Below are 20,180 nucleotides of genomic sequence, written 5' to 3' on the forward strand. Positions count from 1 at the left end.
TTTTGATCATCTTAAGTTGTGTTGACTCAAAGCTTCCCATAAAGCTTCCCATAGTGCAGCAAGAGAAAATTATCACCAATAGTTTTCTTTTTTCATATTAAAATTCTTAGAAATGGTTCACTTGACCAACACTAATAACTAAATATTACTTTCTCCATCTTAATTTATGGCGCATGTTTTTTTCTAATCAATTTAAAAAAAAACGCATACTTTCTTATTTAATAAATGACGCTACAAATATTTTATTCATGTTAACTCCCATTTAATAGACAAAAAATTTACAAAAATATATTTTTTTAAAAATAATTTTGAAACATTACATAATATTTCTATATTTCTTAAACTTTACGTCCAAATGCGTCTGTCAATGGATAGAGGGAGTAGTTTTAGAGTAACTATCATGCATGATGCTTATTGGTCAAGATTGCACGTTTCTTAATGTTCTCAATTTTTATTTTTTTATGTATGATACAAGTGACATACAGCTAAGATGAATTAGAAGCAATCAAATCTTTAATTTTTATCTATAAGAGAAAATGCTTCCAAGTGGAAGAAAATTACTATTGTACTACTTATTTTAGGTTAGGTTGGGCTATAGACATAGTTTTTTACTATAACAAATTATCTCCCTATAATATCATTTTCACTGATTATAGTATTTCTTTTAATTTATTGACAAGTGTTGACCATTAAAACAAATTTTATATAAATTATCTGTTGACAGTTCATCCATTTGAATCATACTTTTCTAGAAAAAAAATTTCAAAAAAATTGTGATATAAAATAAGTCATAAAGATATTTATTGTTACAAGTTATTTTATTAACAATAAAAATTGAAAAGTTAAAGTTAAATTATTAATATTAAATACATAGATAAAAAGATTTTTCTTCATGAAGACAACGAAAAAAATCACCTAAAATTAAAAAGTGGAGGATATTTAATTTATCGAGGGATCTATGCATTTATAGACATAACAAATTATTAGGTCCTTGTAAATAGATTTTTCCCTAGAGATCGAGCGTGGAGTTAATGTGTGATATGCATTAATTTTAGTTCAAATTTTAAATTTATAGTAAAAGATTTATTGAAGGTGTACAAGTAGAACTCAATAATTTGAAACAACTCAAATTTCAAATTTATAAACTTTTTTTTTTTTATAGTTCATCAGTTTCTGTCATATTTAATTTAATTTAATATATTAAGTAGTTGAAATTTGAAATGGTTTACATGTCAATTTTTTTTCTTTATTTTACACAATTATACCAACTTGATACTCTCTCCGTCCGGTATTGTTTGGTATGATTTCCATTTTTAGAGTTAAACTATAAAGACTTTGACTAACATTTTAAGATGTATTTTTTCATCATAATTAATATGCAAAAAAATTGTAATTTATTGTACTTTTTATAATGTTTTAAAATATCTAATTTTTTTTGTTTAAAATATCGAATTAATGTAATCTAATTTACCATTATAAATTAATTAAATTAACTTTCGATAAACACAATATAACAAACAATTTCGGACGGAGGGATTACTGCAAAATGTCAGCCTAACCCTGCAAGAAGAGATAGGTTATAAGTCATATCAACTGATTAAGAATATTTGTTTCCATCAACAAATTATTTATCAAAATTTCTATATATGAATAGTCAACTTTGACAGCCTACTCGAATATTGAATTTTAAGAGAGTATTTTATTTGAATGTCACAAAATTCACTGATTAAAATGAGAGTTCTTAGCAAAATATATATATATATATATATATATATATATATACTAATTATTGGTAAGAATCATTTTTAATGTAGTCTATATTATTAAGCACATCTAATTGTTAGTCAATTAAAATGCATACTTGTTCAATCCTTCTTAAAAGGATAGATAAAGTATGTATTTGGTAATTTACATATTGTATTTATCTATTTTTTTAATAAGTGTACAAAGAGCTAAAACGATAGTTTAAATAAAATAAAAGAAAAATTATATGTTTAGTAAAATATCAAAATGATGAATCAAAATTTATCTATATTTGATAGACTAAAAGCACAAATCTTCCAGAAAAGATTAAACTTATTTAAAACATGGTGTTCCCTCTCTCTCCAAAAATTTGCTCAATTTAATCCGTTTAAATCTAACTACTACTTCTCCTAGGACATTTCCATATATATGATTTTGTGTTGAAATTGGGAGTCTGAAATTTTGATTACTTTATTTTTTTTTATAATAGTGATATTACATATTTGATAGCTTGTCAAAAATAATTTCTAACCTCTAATATATATACTTTTATTGTTTTAATTTATTTGTCATGATTTTCTTTTTTGATTGTTTTTAAAAAAATATCTTTTTTTTTCGTAACTCTTTAATTTTAACTTTTTATTTTGTGACATATTTAAGGTAATAAAATTAGAAGATATTTTAATATATTTGATATATTTTTAGCATATAACCACATAATTCAAAAGTCTTATTTATTTGCTTAAACTTCGTATCAAGTTAAAAATAAAATTAAAAAATTAAAATGAAGAAAATGCTTAGCTATATATTTAGGAATCAATTTGTATAAGGTAATCTATATGTATGATATTATTTTCTGTCTTTCCAAAAAAGAATGTACCTTATAATAATAAAAATTAATTTAATTTTAAAATTATCCTTTTACTCTTAATAAAATAATTTACTGTTACACAAATATTTAAAAACTTTTTTAAATCATAAATTTTAAAATACTTCTTTTTTTCCTTAAATATTATGTCAAGTCAAACTATATCATATAAATTATAAAATAAGACAAATAAAATATTAATTTATGCAAGTATCAATTATGTAAATATTACTTATTCTACATTCTATCTTACATAAAAACAAAATCCCCCATAACAAAAATTAAATATTGTATTAATTTTATAGTGAATAATTTGTTTCCTGACTAATAGCAAATACATTACTTACCTATGCAAAATTTAATATCTACCTAACTCGCAAATTAAGTATAGAACATATAACAACCCCTATATATATATATATATATAAAAATAAAAATAAAAATAATAATGTTATTATTAAAGGAATTCCATGAAATGTATAAAAAGAAAAGTCCAACAAATAAGAAAATGACATTTTTCCTTCTCTCACACAGATAGATAGATAGAGTCCCCTATAGACCAGGACACTTTTCACAGAGTTATTAGCAGAAAAAAAAGGAGAATCATCAATTAATGGTAAAAAAGGACTTTTAATTAGGTGAAGTGTAACACAATTTAATTATTTATTAAATAGTTTTGTGGCTGCTTAATTAGTGTGAAGAACATGGTCCACTTTTCTTCCACTGCAATATATTTTTAGATTATCTAAATTTAAATTTTATTTGACTTCTTCTTCTCTGTCTTTATATGCACTAAATTTCTTTCCTTTGCTTTTATAACATTAATAATAAAAAAAATTTTAATTACACATAACATAACATTGCAGCAGTTTTGGCTTAAGGACAAATTCTCTTCCTTTTCCTCTTTGCTTTCAGGTAAATTACCTTAATTTTGTTTCTTTCTTTTTATTGTTGATTATCTTGATTAGATTTTGCATGTGATTTTTACATGGTTACAAATTTTTGGTGATGAATTTTTTTTTAATATAACTTGTTTGGTGAATTCTTGGTTCTTATTGCAAAAGTTTTTTTTTTGTTTGTTTCTGGATTTTATTTAATTAATCTGTTGGTAAAAGCTTTGTTTCTTTGTTATGGAAATATGTGCATTGTTTTGTGTTGTTTAAATCAATTTCTGATTAATTAAAAAGATTGTATTTTTATTTTATGTTCATGTTCTGCATCATGATCTTTTCCAGAGTGCAAATTCTTTGTATTTTTAGATAATATATGAGAGTTTTTTAGGTTGGAGTTAGGTGCTTTTATGAAGTGGTGTGCTTGCATTGAATATTTGGATTATATATCTCTGTTGAGTCGAGGGTCTTTCGGAAACACTCTCTATACCTCCACGAGCTGGTGGTAAAGGTCTAAGTACACTTTATCCTTTTCAAACCCCACTTAGTGAGATTTTATTGGATATGATATTGTTGTCTGATTAGATATCTCCCTTTTTGGAAAAGGAAAACAAATACTAGCTTTAATTGTATCATAGTTGATCCTAATTTGGCAATAAAAGTATGTTCGACTTTCTGTGGCAGAGTAAGGATTTTCAATAAGTGGTGTCAGATTATAGAGAAGAAAAGCTAAGGGGATTCATTGTCTACTGTATATACGTAAAATATAACTTTGACTGGTGTAATTTTCTAGAGAAGAGGGTTCGGATGAACCGCCTTGCCCCTCTTAGCTCATCACCTATTGACTTTTCCTTTCGTGCATCTTTCTTTCTATCCATAGGTCGGTTTTGCGCAGATAGATCATTGCCAGGGGAGATTGGTGCCCCTTGAGGTATGTCCTTCCGGTGCAACTGAATGTATTTATGTAGATCCTGTTCATGAGGTTGATGATCTTTTTTTAGTAGTTAGGATTATATATATGGGATGTTTTGATGGATGGAATTCGGTGGCGTTCAATATCTTATGGATTCTCAGGAAGGAATTTATTTGATGTTTGGACTCAAAAAATTTAGCATCAGATCCGGTAGCTGCATGATAATGCTGTTATAAGACTCTTAATTAAGTTTCGATCAGCTAGAATTTCTGAGTATCTTTGAAATTGTCACGCGGTGAAATGCTGAAGAACTTAAAATGTACATCGGAGAAATGAATTGAAACATCATTAACTAAAGATATTTGCATTTAATTTTCAGAAATGGATTTTGTGGAGTTGAAGAGACGGAGCAGCACTTCTAGGAGACTGCTCTTGCTTGCTGGCATTGCTGCGATTTGTTTGTTTATCTTCAGAAATTCATCGAGTTTTAGTACCTCTGTCAAGGTGATTGTCCGACTGATAATTAGATCATGTCTTACAGTATTTACTTCAGTATAGACAACTATTTTATAGTCCAAACTTACAATGTGTGTTTTAAGAATCTGTCGGTAATGGGCAATCTAAATTTGTTATTTTCAGTTCTCTCAACACGAACCAGGTGTAACTCATGTGTTAGTCACGGGAGGTGCTGGCTTCATTGGTTCTCATGCGTCCCTTCGTCTCCTAAAGGATTCGTATCGTGTAACTATAGTGGTATGCCCCCCTTTTCATTTCAAACTCAGTTCAGGAAAATCATGTTTTGGACGCTTGTTTTAACCATTGTTTTTTTTTCTGATAGGACAATCTTTCCCGTGGAAATATGGGCTCGGTAAAAGTTCTCCAGGAACTTTTCCCAGAACCAGGGCGACTTCAGTTTATTTATGCTGATTTGGGAGATGCTGCTGCTGTATCCTAGATAATTTCTTTTCTTCTTTCGTGTTTTAGCTTCACGACCTATCTCCACTTGTAGTCTCTCTGTAGCGTTTTTCATATTGCTTCAATTATCGCCATGACTTTGATCCTTAACAACACCTCAGGTTAACAAAATCTTTTCACAAAATGCATTTGATGCTGTGATGCATTTTGCAGCTGTTGCATATGTTGGTGAAAGTACTCAAGAACCGCTTAGGTACTTCTCGAATTATGAACCTCAAACTCTGTTGATTGGTCATTCAGTTCGATGCATCTTCTAGCTACCTGAGAATGATAACTTTATGATTTAAAACAAAATTGTTGATCCTAGCTTACAACTAAATGCACAAGTCATAATAAAACTTTTTTCCCCAAATTATTCCTTGTTTTCGAGCTCTTCTTATATTTACGTATTCCTATGTAAGAGATTGAAATTTTTTATCCCCTTTGTTTCCGCCTTTTGTCTGTCTTGTAATACTCTTTGAATACTTTGCAGGTATTATCATAACATAACATCAAATACTCTGCTTCTAGTTAAGGCAATGGCAGCACACGGTGTAAAGACACTAATCTATTCAAGTACTTGTGCAACATATGGAGAGCCTGAGAAAATGCCTATTACGGAAGTGACTCCACAAGTCAGTAACACTATTATTTACTTCGTCACAAACTTCATAGTTATATTGATGTTTCATTGGCAGTCTACGCCGTAGTGGAACAAGAGTTTATTCCATTAGACATTTCTACATCTACCGATATTTGGAATTTTGTTTATTTTAGTTAACTGATTCTACTGTTTAACTGTGAGTACAAACAGTCCCCAATAAATCCATATGGAAAAGCAAAGAAAATGGCTGAAGATATCATATTGGACTTCTCAAAGACTTCAGATATGGCTGTCATGATTTTAAGGTTTGTGATTTAACTCGTTCGTTATCTTGTAAAGGTACAATCAGCTGATCCTTAGCAATGAAGTGCCTTTCGGTGATTGAATTAAACGCATTATCACTATAGGAATGGTTTTGGTTCACCAAATTGAGCAATGTTCGAGCACCATTCATAATAATGCTAAAATAATTCATGTGATAAGTAATAGTATTTCTCCTAGGTCTATTTCATCTCTTTGTACATTTACATTTCTCAATAGTAGTATCTGCTGTTCTACCATAATCAGGTACTTCAATGTGATTGGCTCGGATCCTGAAGGAAGGTTAGGAGAAGCTCCGCCCCCAGAATTACGTGAGCAAGGTCGGATATCTGGTGCTTGTTTTGATGCAGCCAGGGGCATAATTCCAGGATTGAAGGTAAGCTTCAATAATTGAATTGCTGGATGTTGCATTTCAAAAACAGGCAGCTTGTTTATGTCTAAACGTAACGTAAAACTAAAATCTTTACTCTTATATGGTGACTGCAGATAAGAGGAGTAGATTACACCACACCTGATGGCACTTGTGTAAGAGACTACATTGATGTGACTGACCTGATTGACGCTCATGTTAAAGCTCTCGAGCATGCTAAACCAAGCAAAGTTGGCATCTACAATGTCGGGACTGGAAAAGGTGCATGGTTACTTTCTACTACTCATAAACTATGTTTTGTTGTATAGCTCTACGAGAGAAGTGATTTTGATGATCGACTACTCATCATTCAATATATTACAGGTAGTTCAGTGAAACAATTTGTGGAAGCTTGTAAAAAGGCAACAGGAGTTGACATAAAGATTGATTACCTTAGTAGACGTCCAGGAGACTACGCTGAAGTCTACAGTGATCCTTCTAAAATTAGACGTGAACTGAACTGGATCGCGAGATATTCACTGGAGGAGAGTTTAGCAATAGCATGGAGATGGCAAAAGGTACACAGAAATGGTTACAACTAAAATAAGTGCAGTTTTGCTAACCAGGTTCTACAAAGAACCTTAACGCGTAGTCGAGGAAAACAGGACTGGTTTCTTGCCAATTCTCACAACTCCTTGTCAATATCAGATATCAAAATCTCATTTTGTTATTTATAGCTTTTACAGTTTGTTAGATGTATACCACCAACAAATAATTCTAGCCTGGCTTTACATATTCTTGTTCATTAGTAGGCATTTTAATTCTCAAGTGTATTACAATATTGGATAACAAAGTGACAACAAAATTGTTGCTGGGGAAATGAATATATTCACAGTTGATTCTATGCCATTTTTCGTTTTGTTTTTAAATTGTTTCTTAAAAAACTCTGCCTTCTATAAAATATCTTCGATCAGTTCTTTTGAAGATGTCTGTTGCGGTGCTTCCAATGGTTTACAGGTGAGAGAAGAGAGCATCACATCAAGTCTATATCAATATATATAAACAAGGGTGATTCTAACTAATTATGTATGAGCCTTCAACAAACTACATTCTCTCTCATCCCTTTCCAGAACCAGAAAGATTTGTAGTTTGTTTTCGGGGGTGGGGGAGGGTTGAGCTTAACCCGCAAAAATTTTTAATCCGCCCTGCCCCGCATAACATTTTTTTTCATTTTCAACCTGTCCCAAACCCCGCATAGACGCTCTACATGTGAAGCCACCCCACATATCTTTTTTAACATTTTGTGTTTCTAGTTAACTTTGATACTAAAATAAATTCATTTTTCAATAAATTGTATTAATTTAATATTTTATTTTTTACAAGAAAACACGTAAGAAATTGAATTATTTTTTAGTAAATCACTTTCATTTACTATGTTAAATGCTTTCATAAATAATACTCTATTACTCTTATAACAAATAAAAAATTAGAACTAGAAGAATCCACTACATCCTTAAACCAGCCCCACCCCGCATAGCCTTAACCTGCAACACCCCACATCCGCCCCGCCCCATTGCCTTCCCTAATTGTCTACTTATGGATCATCTACACACAGGCTAAGAAAAAGTATGTATCCCTTAGACCTTCCATTCTCATCTCTTAAACACGAGAGATTTCTTCCAATTTTGTGAAATGAGATACTTCACCGACGAAATGAGAGCAGTTAAATTGTAGTGCAAAGCTCGCAAGCCCAGCATATCCAACGTTGAGCTCTCTGTCGTAAAAGGGGCAACCAAAGGGAAGCTCAGTAAGTCAGTAACAAAGCACATTCATTGTTGCCTGTATAGATTCACAGAAATTAGAAATATGTAATTTAAGGGCAGGAGTGTATTCAAAGCCTAACAAAATTCTATTCTGCAGCCAAAATGGCGCATGAATATGTTCTCAATGTTCTACATTAACTTAGTGCTACAGAGAATGCTGATCAAGTGTAACAACCCATAGCATGTACTATTTGAACCCGAGACTGCCCGGAGAGTGAGGACTTCCAAAGCATGGCAAGAAAAAGCATCCTATGGAAAAGATGGGTTCACTCAGTATATACTCTACAATTAAGTTTCTGTCTCTTCCTCTTGGTAATTTGCATATATCTAGCCTTCGATGTATCGTTGTAGGATGATAATCATAACTCATCATGATCCGACTTTTCATCTGCAGATGGCTTCTCTGCCTCTGAAGCTGTTTCTTCTTTCTGGGAGGGACCCTCCTCAGAAGAGGATTTGGTAGTGTCTGCTTTCTCCTTGCTGTTTTCAGTTTCATTTTTCAAAGGCTTCTCAACCTTAGGCTTTGGCTTTGGTATTTTATTTACCTTGTTAACCTGATCCATGAAAAAGAGAGAGTGACGATCAAGCACTGAAAGATAAAGCTTCATATCTGGAATGAGTTGACTACCAATTTCTTGTTCAACTCTATCACAAGACCAAATTAACGAAGATTTAGATCACGCACCTTGTCTTGAAGATCAAAAACCTTTACATATACTTCTTCAGAAGTAAATGCAGGCTTGTCGGATCCAGGAGTGCTGTAGGAAAAGAAAAGATGTAACACAGTGTATGAGAATAAAAAGGTGGTAGCAATATTTTCAGTTTCAAAAACAGAACAAAAATTTTCTTAAAATAACATTTATAGAGTAGAGTGGACTTTCTCAAACTTGCAAGCCAGACACTAGGATATATGGGAAATAATTTTATACCCATGACCCAATAATATTATACAGAAATTCTAGGTAATACTATTATGGATGGGGGGGTGGAGAACCAGCCAGCAAAGTATTATTTTGTCACCAGAAATTGTAGGTATAACAGCTCTAGCCACATCGCACCCTACAGCTAACGCACACGGCATGTGATGGGTCCTTGTCACTGAACAAAATTCCCAGGGGGCAACATCTTAGAACACCTATTTTCTTCGTTTTTCTAGTCTCTCCATATATCTTTCATTCTAAGGTCCCAAATGAATAGGGCAAATGTTAAATGAAAAAACTACAAAGTTCCACCTTTCTCCCTCCTAATTCGGTTGAACGAAATACAGAAACAAATAAGAATACACAAACACGTGTATATACAATTTGCAAATGTTCAAATCAAAGTGTATATGCTTCAACACACACACACGTATCCACTAGATTTATTCTTTACAGATGATATATCAGTCAAGATCACTTTCGGGAGTTCAATGGCTCAATAATTTATTGAACAAGATGTTCCAACAGGAAACAACTTGCTATGTTGACTGCTTAAATTAAAAGCGGCAGTGGAAACAAACAGAGTAAGTACGAAAAGAAAAAGGGGAGAGGCAATAACATGGAAAGTGAACGCACAAATGACCATATGAAAATAGGAAACAGGTAAGAGAAATGAGAAAGAAAAAGAACTTACTTTTTCTGTTCAGCCTCCTTCTGATTTAACCAATTCTTCACTTTCTCAGATTCATTTAGAACCTGCAAACATGACCCTTTTAAAACTTCCCCAGTACGAACATAAAGAAGAGATGCCTTAGCTTCTATTTATCAAATCAGAAATATGCACAACAACTGAAAAGAGTACCTCATCTATTTTTCCCTTAGGAAGCCACGATTTGTTGGTTTCCCATCCACGCACAATCTGAAGGTATCCAAGAAAGAAATAAAAGGTTAACTGCAAGGGTCAAAGGCAATAAAAGATACAAAACTTCCCTAGCTGGCTAACAAGCTTTGAAAATCACAGAAGGATTATTGCAAAGGAAGCCAGTTAATAAGTTCAACATCAACAGTGTAGTTGAATCTTCTACTAATGCCACAATGACTGTTATGGTACCAAATGTGAAATCTCTAAAATACAGATGCAGGTTAATATCAATTTCATCAATATGCCTTCTGCACTTCAAAGCTAGAAAATACCCATGGGAATTATCACCTCAAACAGTGCCTCAAAACATACAGCTTATATTCCCACATCTTCGCTTGAAGAACTTCACTACCGACTTACAGTTCGCCGTGCTGGTGCAAACTAGTAGTTTTTCTTAAACATACTAATTTCACCATTTCCTTAAAAAAAAAAAAAAAAACAGATACTCCCTCTGTTTCAATTTGCTTGTCTTAGTTTGACTCAGCACGGAGTTTGAGAAAATAAAGAAAAATTTAGAATTTGGTGGTCTTAAACTAAATGTGTAACGTACCAAAACGCCCTATGAATTTGTGGTCTTAAATATGCCATGTATGATATTGGGTGTAAAGAGTAACTGAATAAAGAAAAACATTCTTTTTGAAACAGATCTAACGCAAGACAAACGAATTGACACGGAGGGAGTCCTATTTATTGTCCACCTATCTATAGATACCACCATAACACAAATAAGACGCTCTTTCAAACTAACATTCTGCACTTCATGATGCAGAGAGTTTGACCAAACAGAGCAGAAGAGTGTTACGGGAACAAGAAATTAAACTTCCTACCTGTTGCACTTCATTAAGGTATTTGCGAGCATGATCAGATGCAGCAGGGCGTGCAGTAAGTTCTTTATGTCTGCATTAAAAATTACATTCAGCATAACTACCGAACCATGTACAAAAGGTAACTACACTTTAGCCTTTGTGTGCAGTTGATACTAGGAGCAGACCTGAAAAATATGGGATCCCCAATAGCTTTCAACTTATCTAAATGTTCTTGAAACTGCTTGGCAGAAGCATCTTCACCATCTGTGTACAACCATTCTTGTACCTGAAAAACTCCATTTAGTATATTTAAGATAAACACATGACAAAACATGGAAAAAAGGAAATATGCAAACCTCATCAAGTTTCTGAATAAAGGACTGGCGCTCTTGACTGGTTGATATTGTCACAAAATCTCCAGATTCAAGCTGGTACATGAGCACATTCACCATTAAAAAAAAGTGATCAATTAATCAGTTCCATGTGATCAATCAGCGAATAAAAATGTTGGTGCAAAACAGTGATGCCACTGGAAGCTAAATGATATGAAGTGCATTACAAGAAGAAAAAGAGATCAAGAAGCTAACAGTGATCACAAGGTTACAACATCTAGGAAACAATATCACCTGAGCAACAGAGTAAGTTCTGCATCTGTGTAAGCATCAGTATAACAAAATGATGTTTCAGGAGAATCTTGAAGCATGGGTATGTGCTTAAAAACTATTGCAAGAAAGATTTGTCTAGCTGCAAAGCCGTTACTCTAAGCTAGAGGAAAAACACATATTAACAAATTGAACAAGTGTATGCAACTGGAACGAAAAATGAGAAAATCAAGAATACAGACAAGGCATTCAAGTTTACAGAGCTGAACAGATCAGGTAACTACATAATCACAGGCATGAGCAAGAGTTAGAGATATAAGCCCTCGAACCTTGTCTCTCGTATCATATATGTATCCTTCCAAGCTATTCTTCAATTCAGCTGTTCTTCTTCTTTCTTCATCTTTTTCGTCCAGTGCTTCCAATTTGCTTTTAGCTTCACTAAAAGATTCTTTTGAAAGAGGTGCTCCTGGCCCAGCAGTCTTCTCATCAATCTACATGAACAAAGAAGTCTCAAGGATAAGACTGGTTAAAAACATCATAACACTACGATATTTCTAAAATAACATTTTTCCCTGGCACGTAATGGAAATCGATAAAGAAGGGGATGCAAAATAGATTCCCCTGCAAATGGATAGGTTTAGAAGACCTTAAGTGGAACTCGGAAGGTCCGTTTCTTCAGCTTCTTCTCTGTAACGGGACTTATGGTGCTAGAATCATTTGCACCAGAATCAGAGGTGTTACTATTAACAATGTCTGGGTTCAACTTTTCATCGCTTTCCTCTGTAGTGCTGGGGCCACTTTCAGTTGATGTGTTTGCAGAAGCAGAGGTCGAGTTGTCCACTGTCAGATTCTTTACTGGAACTTCGACCCATTCAGTTATTTCAATAACAGCATCTGCTCGATCTAATGAAAATATTCCACTTCTACTAAGTGAGAAATGTAAATTAGCCTTGACTGGGGCAGAAAGATTCCGTGATGCATACCTAAAAAAAGAAAAGCACAAAGCTCAGAATAATAGATCACCAAACACCATCTGATACAGATATCAGTGATTCTTACTTTTCGCTAGCATCAGTAAGACCTGACACTGCATACTGAGCAAATGTACGTGAAGTAGTTCCAGGTGGCAAGAAGTCATCGCTTTCATACGCTAGTGAAACTTCAAAATCCTTCTTGTGAACAATAGATCTGAACATCTGCAGATCAGTCACGCAATCGGACATAGAACTGTCATGTGTTAAGTATGTTCTTTGATAGCCTATTGTTCACCAACAATATACAAACAAAACAAAATTCTGATATACCTTGCTAGGCAGTTTCTTCATACGTGGTATGGTCAACTGTTTCGTGCTTTCATCTTTAGGAAGATCCGCACCATCTACTTCAATCACATATCCATATGGAGAACCATCAATCATTCCCAGTTTACGATTCAATTTGATTCCATCACTTATATTAGCAGCATGCAATGAGGCCCCAAGTGCAATTGCTTCATCGGAGTCCAAGTGTCTGTCCAGTTCTTTCCTTCCAAGAAATTCCTGTAGCTTAGCCTGCAAGCAAGGAATGTAAATTTTATTTTCAAGAAAACAATCAGTGTTCTCACAACTCCTTAATCGATCATGTTACAAGCAATGATGTCGAAATCGACATTGACTCGACTGCAAGAAACTCCACCAACCAACAAGAAAATATTTATTTTATCCTAATTATATGTAATTAGTGCCGGAAAAATGAGCTCATATTTTGATGACCCGCCTAACCCGCCCATATTTTAACGGGTTGGGTGAGTGATTTTTCACATGGGTAAAATACGGGTAATATATGAATTAGTCAAATGGGTTAAGCTTCTAACTTTAATTCACTCAAAATTCATAATATCACTCTAAATAGTGTAACTTCTCTTCCTTTTTATGTTATTCTATAGAACTAACTATTCTTCTTTATAATTGAAAAGGTGAAGTCTTTGACACTCCAAAAATATGTAATTCAAATGTACATTTCTTTTCTTAATTATCATACATTTATTTATTTAATTTTATATTGAATAATCAATAATAGTATAAAATAAGCAAATCATGTATTAAAATTGACATTGCTTTAAGATCATTAAGCATGTTTTAGTCATAAAATGCAAATATTCATTTACGAAATTAAAAATATTTTCATCTTGTTATTACATAAATTTATTTTATATTGAATTCTTTTTATGATACAATAAAACTAAATGAAGCACATTCAACATTTTTCATCTAAAAAAGACTAAAAAATCTTCTCCAATCAACTTTTACCCATATCAAATATGGGTGGGTCGAATTATTACCCATTTTATGTTTGCCCATTTTCAACCCGCCTAAATTTGACCCAACCCGCCCATTTTCAACCCGCATATATGTAAATCATAAGCAACCAAACAATTACCTTGTGTTTACAAGTATATGACAACTGCAAATATGTATATTTTTACTGTGGTTAGACCTTAACTTTGTTAAGAAAAGAGCAGTGACTCAGACCTGCAATTTTGGCACCCTAGTGGCACCTCCAATCAACTCCACTGCATAAATATCTTCAATTTTCAAACCAGAATGAGTAAGAACTTCCTTTAATGGTACAAGAGCTTTTTCCCACAAATCGGCACATAACTCTTCAAACTTTTCACGGGTTATTGAGCTCCTGTGACAAAATAAATTCCTGATGAGCGAATAAATGTAAAACAAGTGAAAAATACTAGCTGAATATCACTCTTCCGCCTCTTCCAGATGTGTAAGCATGCCAGGGCATACACATAGTCACACAAAAGAGGAAGCGTACTCCTATATGTATTACATAGAAACACTATTCATGGGGGTAGAACTTTCTTATCAAAGACGGAATTGCATTTGATCATGTCAACTAGAAATAAACATAATCTGTTGTCATATTAACTAAAAATATGAAGAAAGACATGCAAACATGGGGAAACACAAACGAGAAACAAACAATTTACAGAGCACTCCAGTTTGATGTATTTCCCCATAGAATCAGTTTTAAATTAATCACATAAGTTATACAGCACAGAATAAGAGAGAATGCAAGAGCATCAACTTTCAACTAAACCTCGCCCTCAAGCCCTATTTCACCTTTCACATATGCCATTTTGATTTTATATAAGAATAGAAACATTTTCTTCATTATTTTGTTCGCCTATTCAAATTCTTTACTCTCTCATAAGCTGAACAGTTGATCCTTCACCTCAACTACATGTGTTAATCATTATTACTTGCATATCATGTTAAATTTGAGTAACCAAAAGTTCTGAAAAAGTAAACAAAATAGAAAGAATCACAGGGACCAAACAATGTAAAATCAAGTAAAGTTGCTTTAGAGTAATCCTCCCATAGCAAGATCAGCTTGAGAAATAACATGGCAGCAGAAGTGTTTGACCAAACCCTATCCCAGGAATTGGATCGATGTCAATTTAATGAGGCTTACTTCATGCACAAAGTGCTAATTCACTGATTTGGGGTTAAGGGGAGAGTGAGTGTAACCATATAGGGTTACACTTCTATCTAAGCAAGAGATTTCTTTGACCAATTTTTCTTGCTTAGGCAAAGTTGATATTAGACCTAGCCTGGTCATATCTCTGGCAAGCTACAGTGGTTAAGGTGCCAAAAGTCCTGGCCCCTATGTGCCGATTAATAATCCATCTCAGGGTACATGCACTTCTCAAATGTACCCTAAATTTAGTGAAAAGCTGAAAAAAAGAAAAGAAATTGCAACAGTAATGCTTAAGTTTTAAAGAAGCAGTTACAGCAAGAGCATATTCCTTTGAAAAGTCGCTTCATCCCATGTCAAGCACATGGACTCAAATCTCTTGTAGTGTTCATCACAAGCAAAACATGAATTAGCATAGCTTTTGGGTATACAGAACTAAGTCTTCACCCAGAATCAGCATAAAGTTTCCCCAAGCCTTACATATAGTAGACAGGATTATTCTGATCTTCTTTCTCTGGATAAGGTGAAATCATTCACTTATTAACAGAACATAGCAGAGCTAAAGATAAATTTCAGAACTAAAACTACCAATTAATTGATGAACTACAAGAAAACAAGAAAGCATGTGGATAAAAATCAAGCGACAATAAACTTACCTAAAATCCCGATCATCATAAATAGATTCAACTGAAATTGGAGCTGCTGTGTTTGCACTAAGAATTTCCTTTGTTCTTTTGACTTGCTTCTTCAACTTTGCCATTGCCTTTGGAGACTTCCTAATGTCAACCCCATTTCCTACCTGTTTATTGAACTCATCTGCAAAGTGCTCCACCAATCTTAGTTCCATATGTTCTCCTCCCAGTTCCGCATTCCATCTAACATCCTTGACCTGAAATTGGTTAGCTGATACAGTCTTCCCAAACTCCTTAGTGTTATAAGCAGAGAAATACACCAAGGCAGCATATGTACTACCCGCACCCATATCATAGAAAATCACATGCCTTGAACCATTAGAAAAATCTTTATCAATCCCATACTGCAACGCTGCACCAGAATGTTCATTCACAAGCGCCAACACATTAATACCAGCCAATTCCGCAGCAACAAGCAGCCCTTTCCTTTCCGCTACTCCCATATACGGAGGCACAGTCACCACAGCATCTTTCACCGGTGTTCCCCTCGTATGAGCTTCCGCCAATCCAAGAGCATACTTGAACAACATCGCTACCAACTCCTCCGCCGTAAAATTACCATTTTCAGTTTTAAAAACCGCCACATTCCGCGATTCCTCGGGAGAAATGTCGTAAGTCAGGTAAAGAGATTCTAGGGTTTTGGAAACGTGGGAAAAGGGTTTTGATATTAGATCACGGAGATGAGAATAGACCTTGTTTGGATAACGAGCGACGATTCCAGAAGCTTCTTCACCGATGAGGCGACTTCCGGAATGAAATGCGACGAGTGAGGGAGTTTTCCGTTTGGACATTTCGTTAATCGCTATAGAGATTGGAGGTTGTCCGGGTTTTAGGTTAACCACGGCGACTTTGAACCATTCTGATCCCAGATCTATGCTAGAAACTGCAGATTGAGATGGAATCGGATTTAGCAAAAACAAGGATAGGAATATCCCTATATGGAACAACATATTCTTCGCCGGCATCGGAAAATCTGAGTTAATCGGACAAAGATCTCCGGTGAAAATTCAAAAATTGGGACGACGAAATTTCAGCAGCAGGAGAAAGTGTAGGGTATATATACCGTTGGGGCTACAGGTGGAAAGTGCATCTACTGACCAATAAGGATTTGACATGTGGAATAATGTACACGTGGCGTGATATGTGACGCCGGGTGTGTTGGTTTTTGCTGTTGGCGTGTAGAATTTTGAAGTTTCTGGCGAGTTCCCAATTTAAATAATTTTTTTTTCTGGGGACAAATTTGCAAAAGTTTGTCGGGTAAAATTATCACAAGTTTGTGGATTTTAGTTTGATAAAACTGTAAATATCCCAAATATTAAGAGCAAATTTCATGCAAGGCACTGGTATATGGCTTAATAGATAGTTTCAAAAATTACATATTTTTATTCGAGTTATTATATTTAAAATGTGAAGATTGAGATATGTTATCTTTTACTCGATCACTCTTTATCTCGTTCCTCTCCTTTTGTGTTTATGTTTACATATCATGTATATATGCATTCAATATCAATTTCTAAGAGTTATATTTAGTAGAATATGAATATATGTATCTGACTATTTATGCATAAGCTATGAGTTTATCCATGTAGCCAGTATCAATTTTGAAAGCATGTATCTATGAATGTATTCGTGTATCTAATATCAAATATTAAATAATATATCAAGTGTATATGTTCATAAATACATACTTTGAAGTACTTTTCCAACTTAATCAATCAAATATTTAATTACGTGATCAAGAGAATGTAGAAGAAGAAGATAGAGAAGAGAAGAGAAGAGAAGGAAAAAGAAGGATTGAAGAGAAGAAACACGCAAGAGGGAGGACGAAAGAGGCAGGAGAGATGATTAATAGGAAGGAGAGTGTACGAGGGTTTATGCAATCCGCTAGAAAATAGTGTGTGATTGTATAATTTTTTAAAAAAGTTATATGTAGTTTAATTGATATACTATAGATGTTTGATGATATATGTAATTTTCTGTAATATTTATTGAATTTCAAAATCAATATTCGTGAACAATGACAATATAAACTCTCAGATTGTTTTGAGACGCTAGATTATGGTATAGCAAAACAAATAAAAGACTCACAATGAAATTCTTGTAAAATCAACAATGAAAATTTTCATTTTGTATATGTCAAATCATGAATTAATATGTTTTCAGTTTTTTTTTTTTTTTAAAAAAAAGAAATCTCGATTATGTCGTTTTTTTATTTTTGGAATATTTACAAAATTGAATTCCAATACTATGCTATTAAATAAGTGAAGAATAATTCTAAAATTAAGAAAACGAATATACTAAATATAAGATCTTCCAAGTCTTAGGATGAAAATTCCTAAATATTCTCTACTAAAATTGTGTCAGGCTTATTTTCAAGCTATATCTTCTTGTTGTTTAATTTGTATTGCAAATACTCCACATAATTTGATTCCCTTGATGAATAATACTAAAAAGTGATTCAAAATTGATAAGACTTATTTTTGTGTAAGAAAAACTTTGTTACTTACTTCTTTTTTTAAAATATTTTTTTCCTGATCAATTGGTAATATTTAAATACCTTTAAATGAAAGAATATAATAAAGAGAGAGAATGCTCAGATTCATTGCAATAAAAGATATGCATTTTGAATTGACTTTTATTTTATATTTATAATTTGATTTTCTAGATTAAGTCATCATTTATTTTCGTTAAAATTAAAATATTTGAATCTAAATGTATATGTGAATATTAAAGATTAAATTAATATTCAGAGGTATGAATCTAAATATTAAGATATTACATAATTTGAATATGAAGTACGTAGGACACTTTATTTTCTCAACAATATATAAATTTAATCTTTGATCATATAAGATTGAAGTGTCAAAAATACATATAAATTATTGAGAGTAATGTTTTCAAAATATTTTTGGGGCGAGTCTCGGAGCGGGGTGTATCAAAAACGCTCCAGGGTGTAAAATAAAGGCGTAGACGTAAGTCCCAATCATAAAAACGTAAGTCAAGGGCATAAAAAACGTAGGCTCGGTCGTTTTTAATTTTTTAAACCTTTTTTGCTTTAAATTATATTTTTTATTGGTGTAATGATATTTGTCAAATAGTAATTATAGTATTTTTTTCTTCATTGTTGATTATTAATACTTATCTCAAATAAATACAATTTCTATATATTATAGGTTATTTATAAAAATTTGTTTCTAAAATTATTGAAAGGTTTACTTTTACTTATTTTATTAGTAATAAAATTATAAAAATCAAATATATATGAGATTACGCTCGGTAGATCCATGGACTTACGCCCTGTATCTCGGGGCTTATGTCTCGCCCTGTGCAGTACATGACGCCTTGCCTCACGCCCCCGCCTTTTAAAACGCTGCTTGATAATATGAGTTTCATACCTAAATTATCACTCACTCTCTTGATAGGGTCAGGGGCGTCTCAACAAGTTTGAGGCCTAAAGCCAAACTTCATGGTGAGACATTATTTAATTAGTTGTCCTAAATAAATTGAATAGTTATAACATACTCAATGTAATCTTACAAGTGAAGTCTCGCGAAGGTAGGATGTACGCAGATCTTATGAAATAAGGATGCACATAATGAAAAATTTTAATGAAAAAATATAGGGAAAATGCACAAGTACCCCCTCAACCTATGCTCGAAATCCCAGAGACACTCTTATACTATACTAAGGTCCTATCCCCCTTAACTTATTTTAAAAGTAATTTTCTACCCTTTTTCGGCCTACGTGGCACTAACTTGAAAAAAAATCAACCAGCGTTGGGCCTACAAGGTAGTGCCACGTAGGCCGAAAAGGGGTAGAAAATTATTAATAACATAAGTTCAGGGGGTAGTAGGACCTTAGTATAGTATAAATATGTCTCTGAGATTTCAGTCATAGGCTGAGGAGGTACTTGGGCATTATCCCAAAAATATAATATAAAGTTAAATAATTTTAAAAACCCAACTCACAAATGGAAAAAGGAAAAGACATAAATTGCCCCTTAAACTTGTCTCGAAAAGTCAGTTACACGTTAAAATTATCATGATGACTGTCACGACTGGAATCTAGACCCCAGACGAGACCGGCGTTGTTGACCTCTCAGAGGTCGCAAACAAGCCTACTTACGTCATTCTTATTTTATATAGGTTAATTTTAACAGAAAATTTGAAACTTTTGATTTTTAAATATACTTGCTAAGCTTTTTTTTTATATATATTTCGTAATCGTTCATCATCAACCATCTAACATTTAAGAGATAAGCAACTGAAAGAAATAATTCATTAAGTATTAATTGTATATCGG

The 20,180-nt window shown here is 33.0% G+C and overlaps 2 protein-coding genes across 4 annotated transcripts; one reads left to right on the forward strand and one right to left on the reverse strand.

Moving 5' to 3' along the window:
- The first annotated feature begins 3,377 nt into the window (after positions 1–3,377).
- On the forward strand, positions 3,378–7,551 carry LOC107024221 (UDP-arabinose 4-epimerase 1-like). Of its 3 annotated transcripts, XM_015225156.2 has the most exons (12): positions 3,379–3,526; positions 4,186–4,260; positions 4,382–4,432; positions 4,794–4,918; positions 5,054–5,167; positions 5,253–5,360; positions 5,491–5,582; positions 5,862–6,003; positions 6,183–6,277; positions 6,540–6,669; positions 6,780–6,924; positions 7,027–7,551. In XM_015225156.2, exons 4-12 carry the CDS (start codon positions 4,796–4,798, stop codon positions 7,242–7,244), a joined length of 1,167 nt encoding a protein of 388 aa, XP_015080642.1. In that variant the 5' UTR covers positions 3,379–3,526; positions 4,186–4,260; positions 4,382–4,432; positions 4,794–4,795; the 3' UTR covers positions 7,245–7,551. The 3 variants fall into 3 exon arrangements, with proteins under 3 accessions (XP_027774557.1, XP_015080642.1, XP_015080641.1); XM_015225155.2 differs by lacking the exon at positions 4,186–4,260; XM_027918756.1 differs by lacking the exons at positions 4,186–4,260; positions 4,382–4,432 and having other exon boundaries at positions 3,378–3,526.
- A 903-nt stretch (positions 7,552–8,454) lies between these two features.
- LOC107026092 (heat shock 70 kDa protein 17) lies at positions 8,455–16,921 on the reverse strand. The gene is made up of 13 exons (XM_015226945.2): positions 15,843–16,921; positions 14,226–14,385; positions 13,020–13,265; positions 12,775–12,911; positions 12,362–12,698; positions 12,045–12,206; positions 11,470–11,541; positions 11,299–11,399; positions 11,135–11,204; positions 10,248–10,304; positions 10,080–10,141; positions 9,151–9,223; positions 8,455–9,019 (listed from the first exon to the last, which is right to left on the reverse strand). The coding sequence occupies exons 1-13, from the start codon at positions 16,841–16,843 to the stop codon at positions 8,825–8,827; spliced, it is 2,673 nt and encodes an 890-aa protein (XP_015082431.1). The 5' UTR covers positions 16,844–16,921; the 3' UTR covers positions 8,455–8,824.
- Positions 16,922–20,180: the final 3,259 nt, after the last annotated feature.

The sequence above is a fragment of the Solanum pennellii genome, chromosome 7 (assembly GCF_001406875.1).
Source record: "Solanum pennellii chromosome 7, SPENNV200".
Classification (NCBI taxonomy): Eukaryota; Viridiplantae; Streptophyta; class Magnoliopsida; order Solanales; family Solanaceae; genus Solanum; species Solanum pennellii.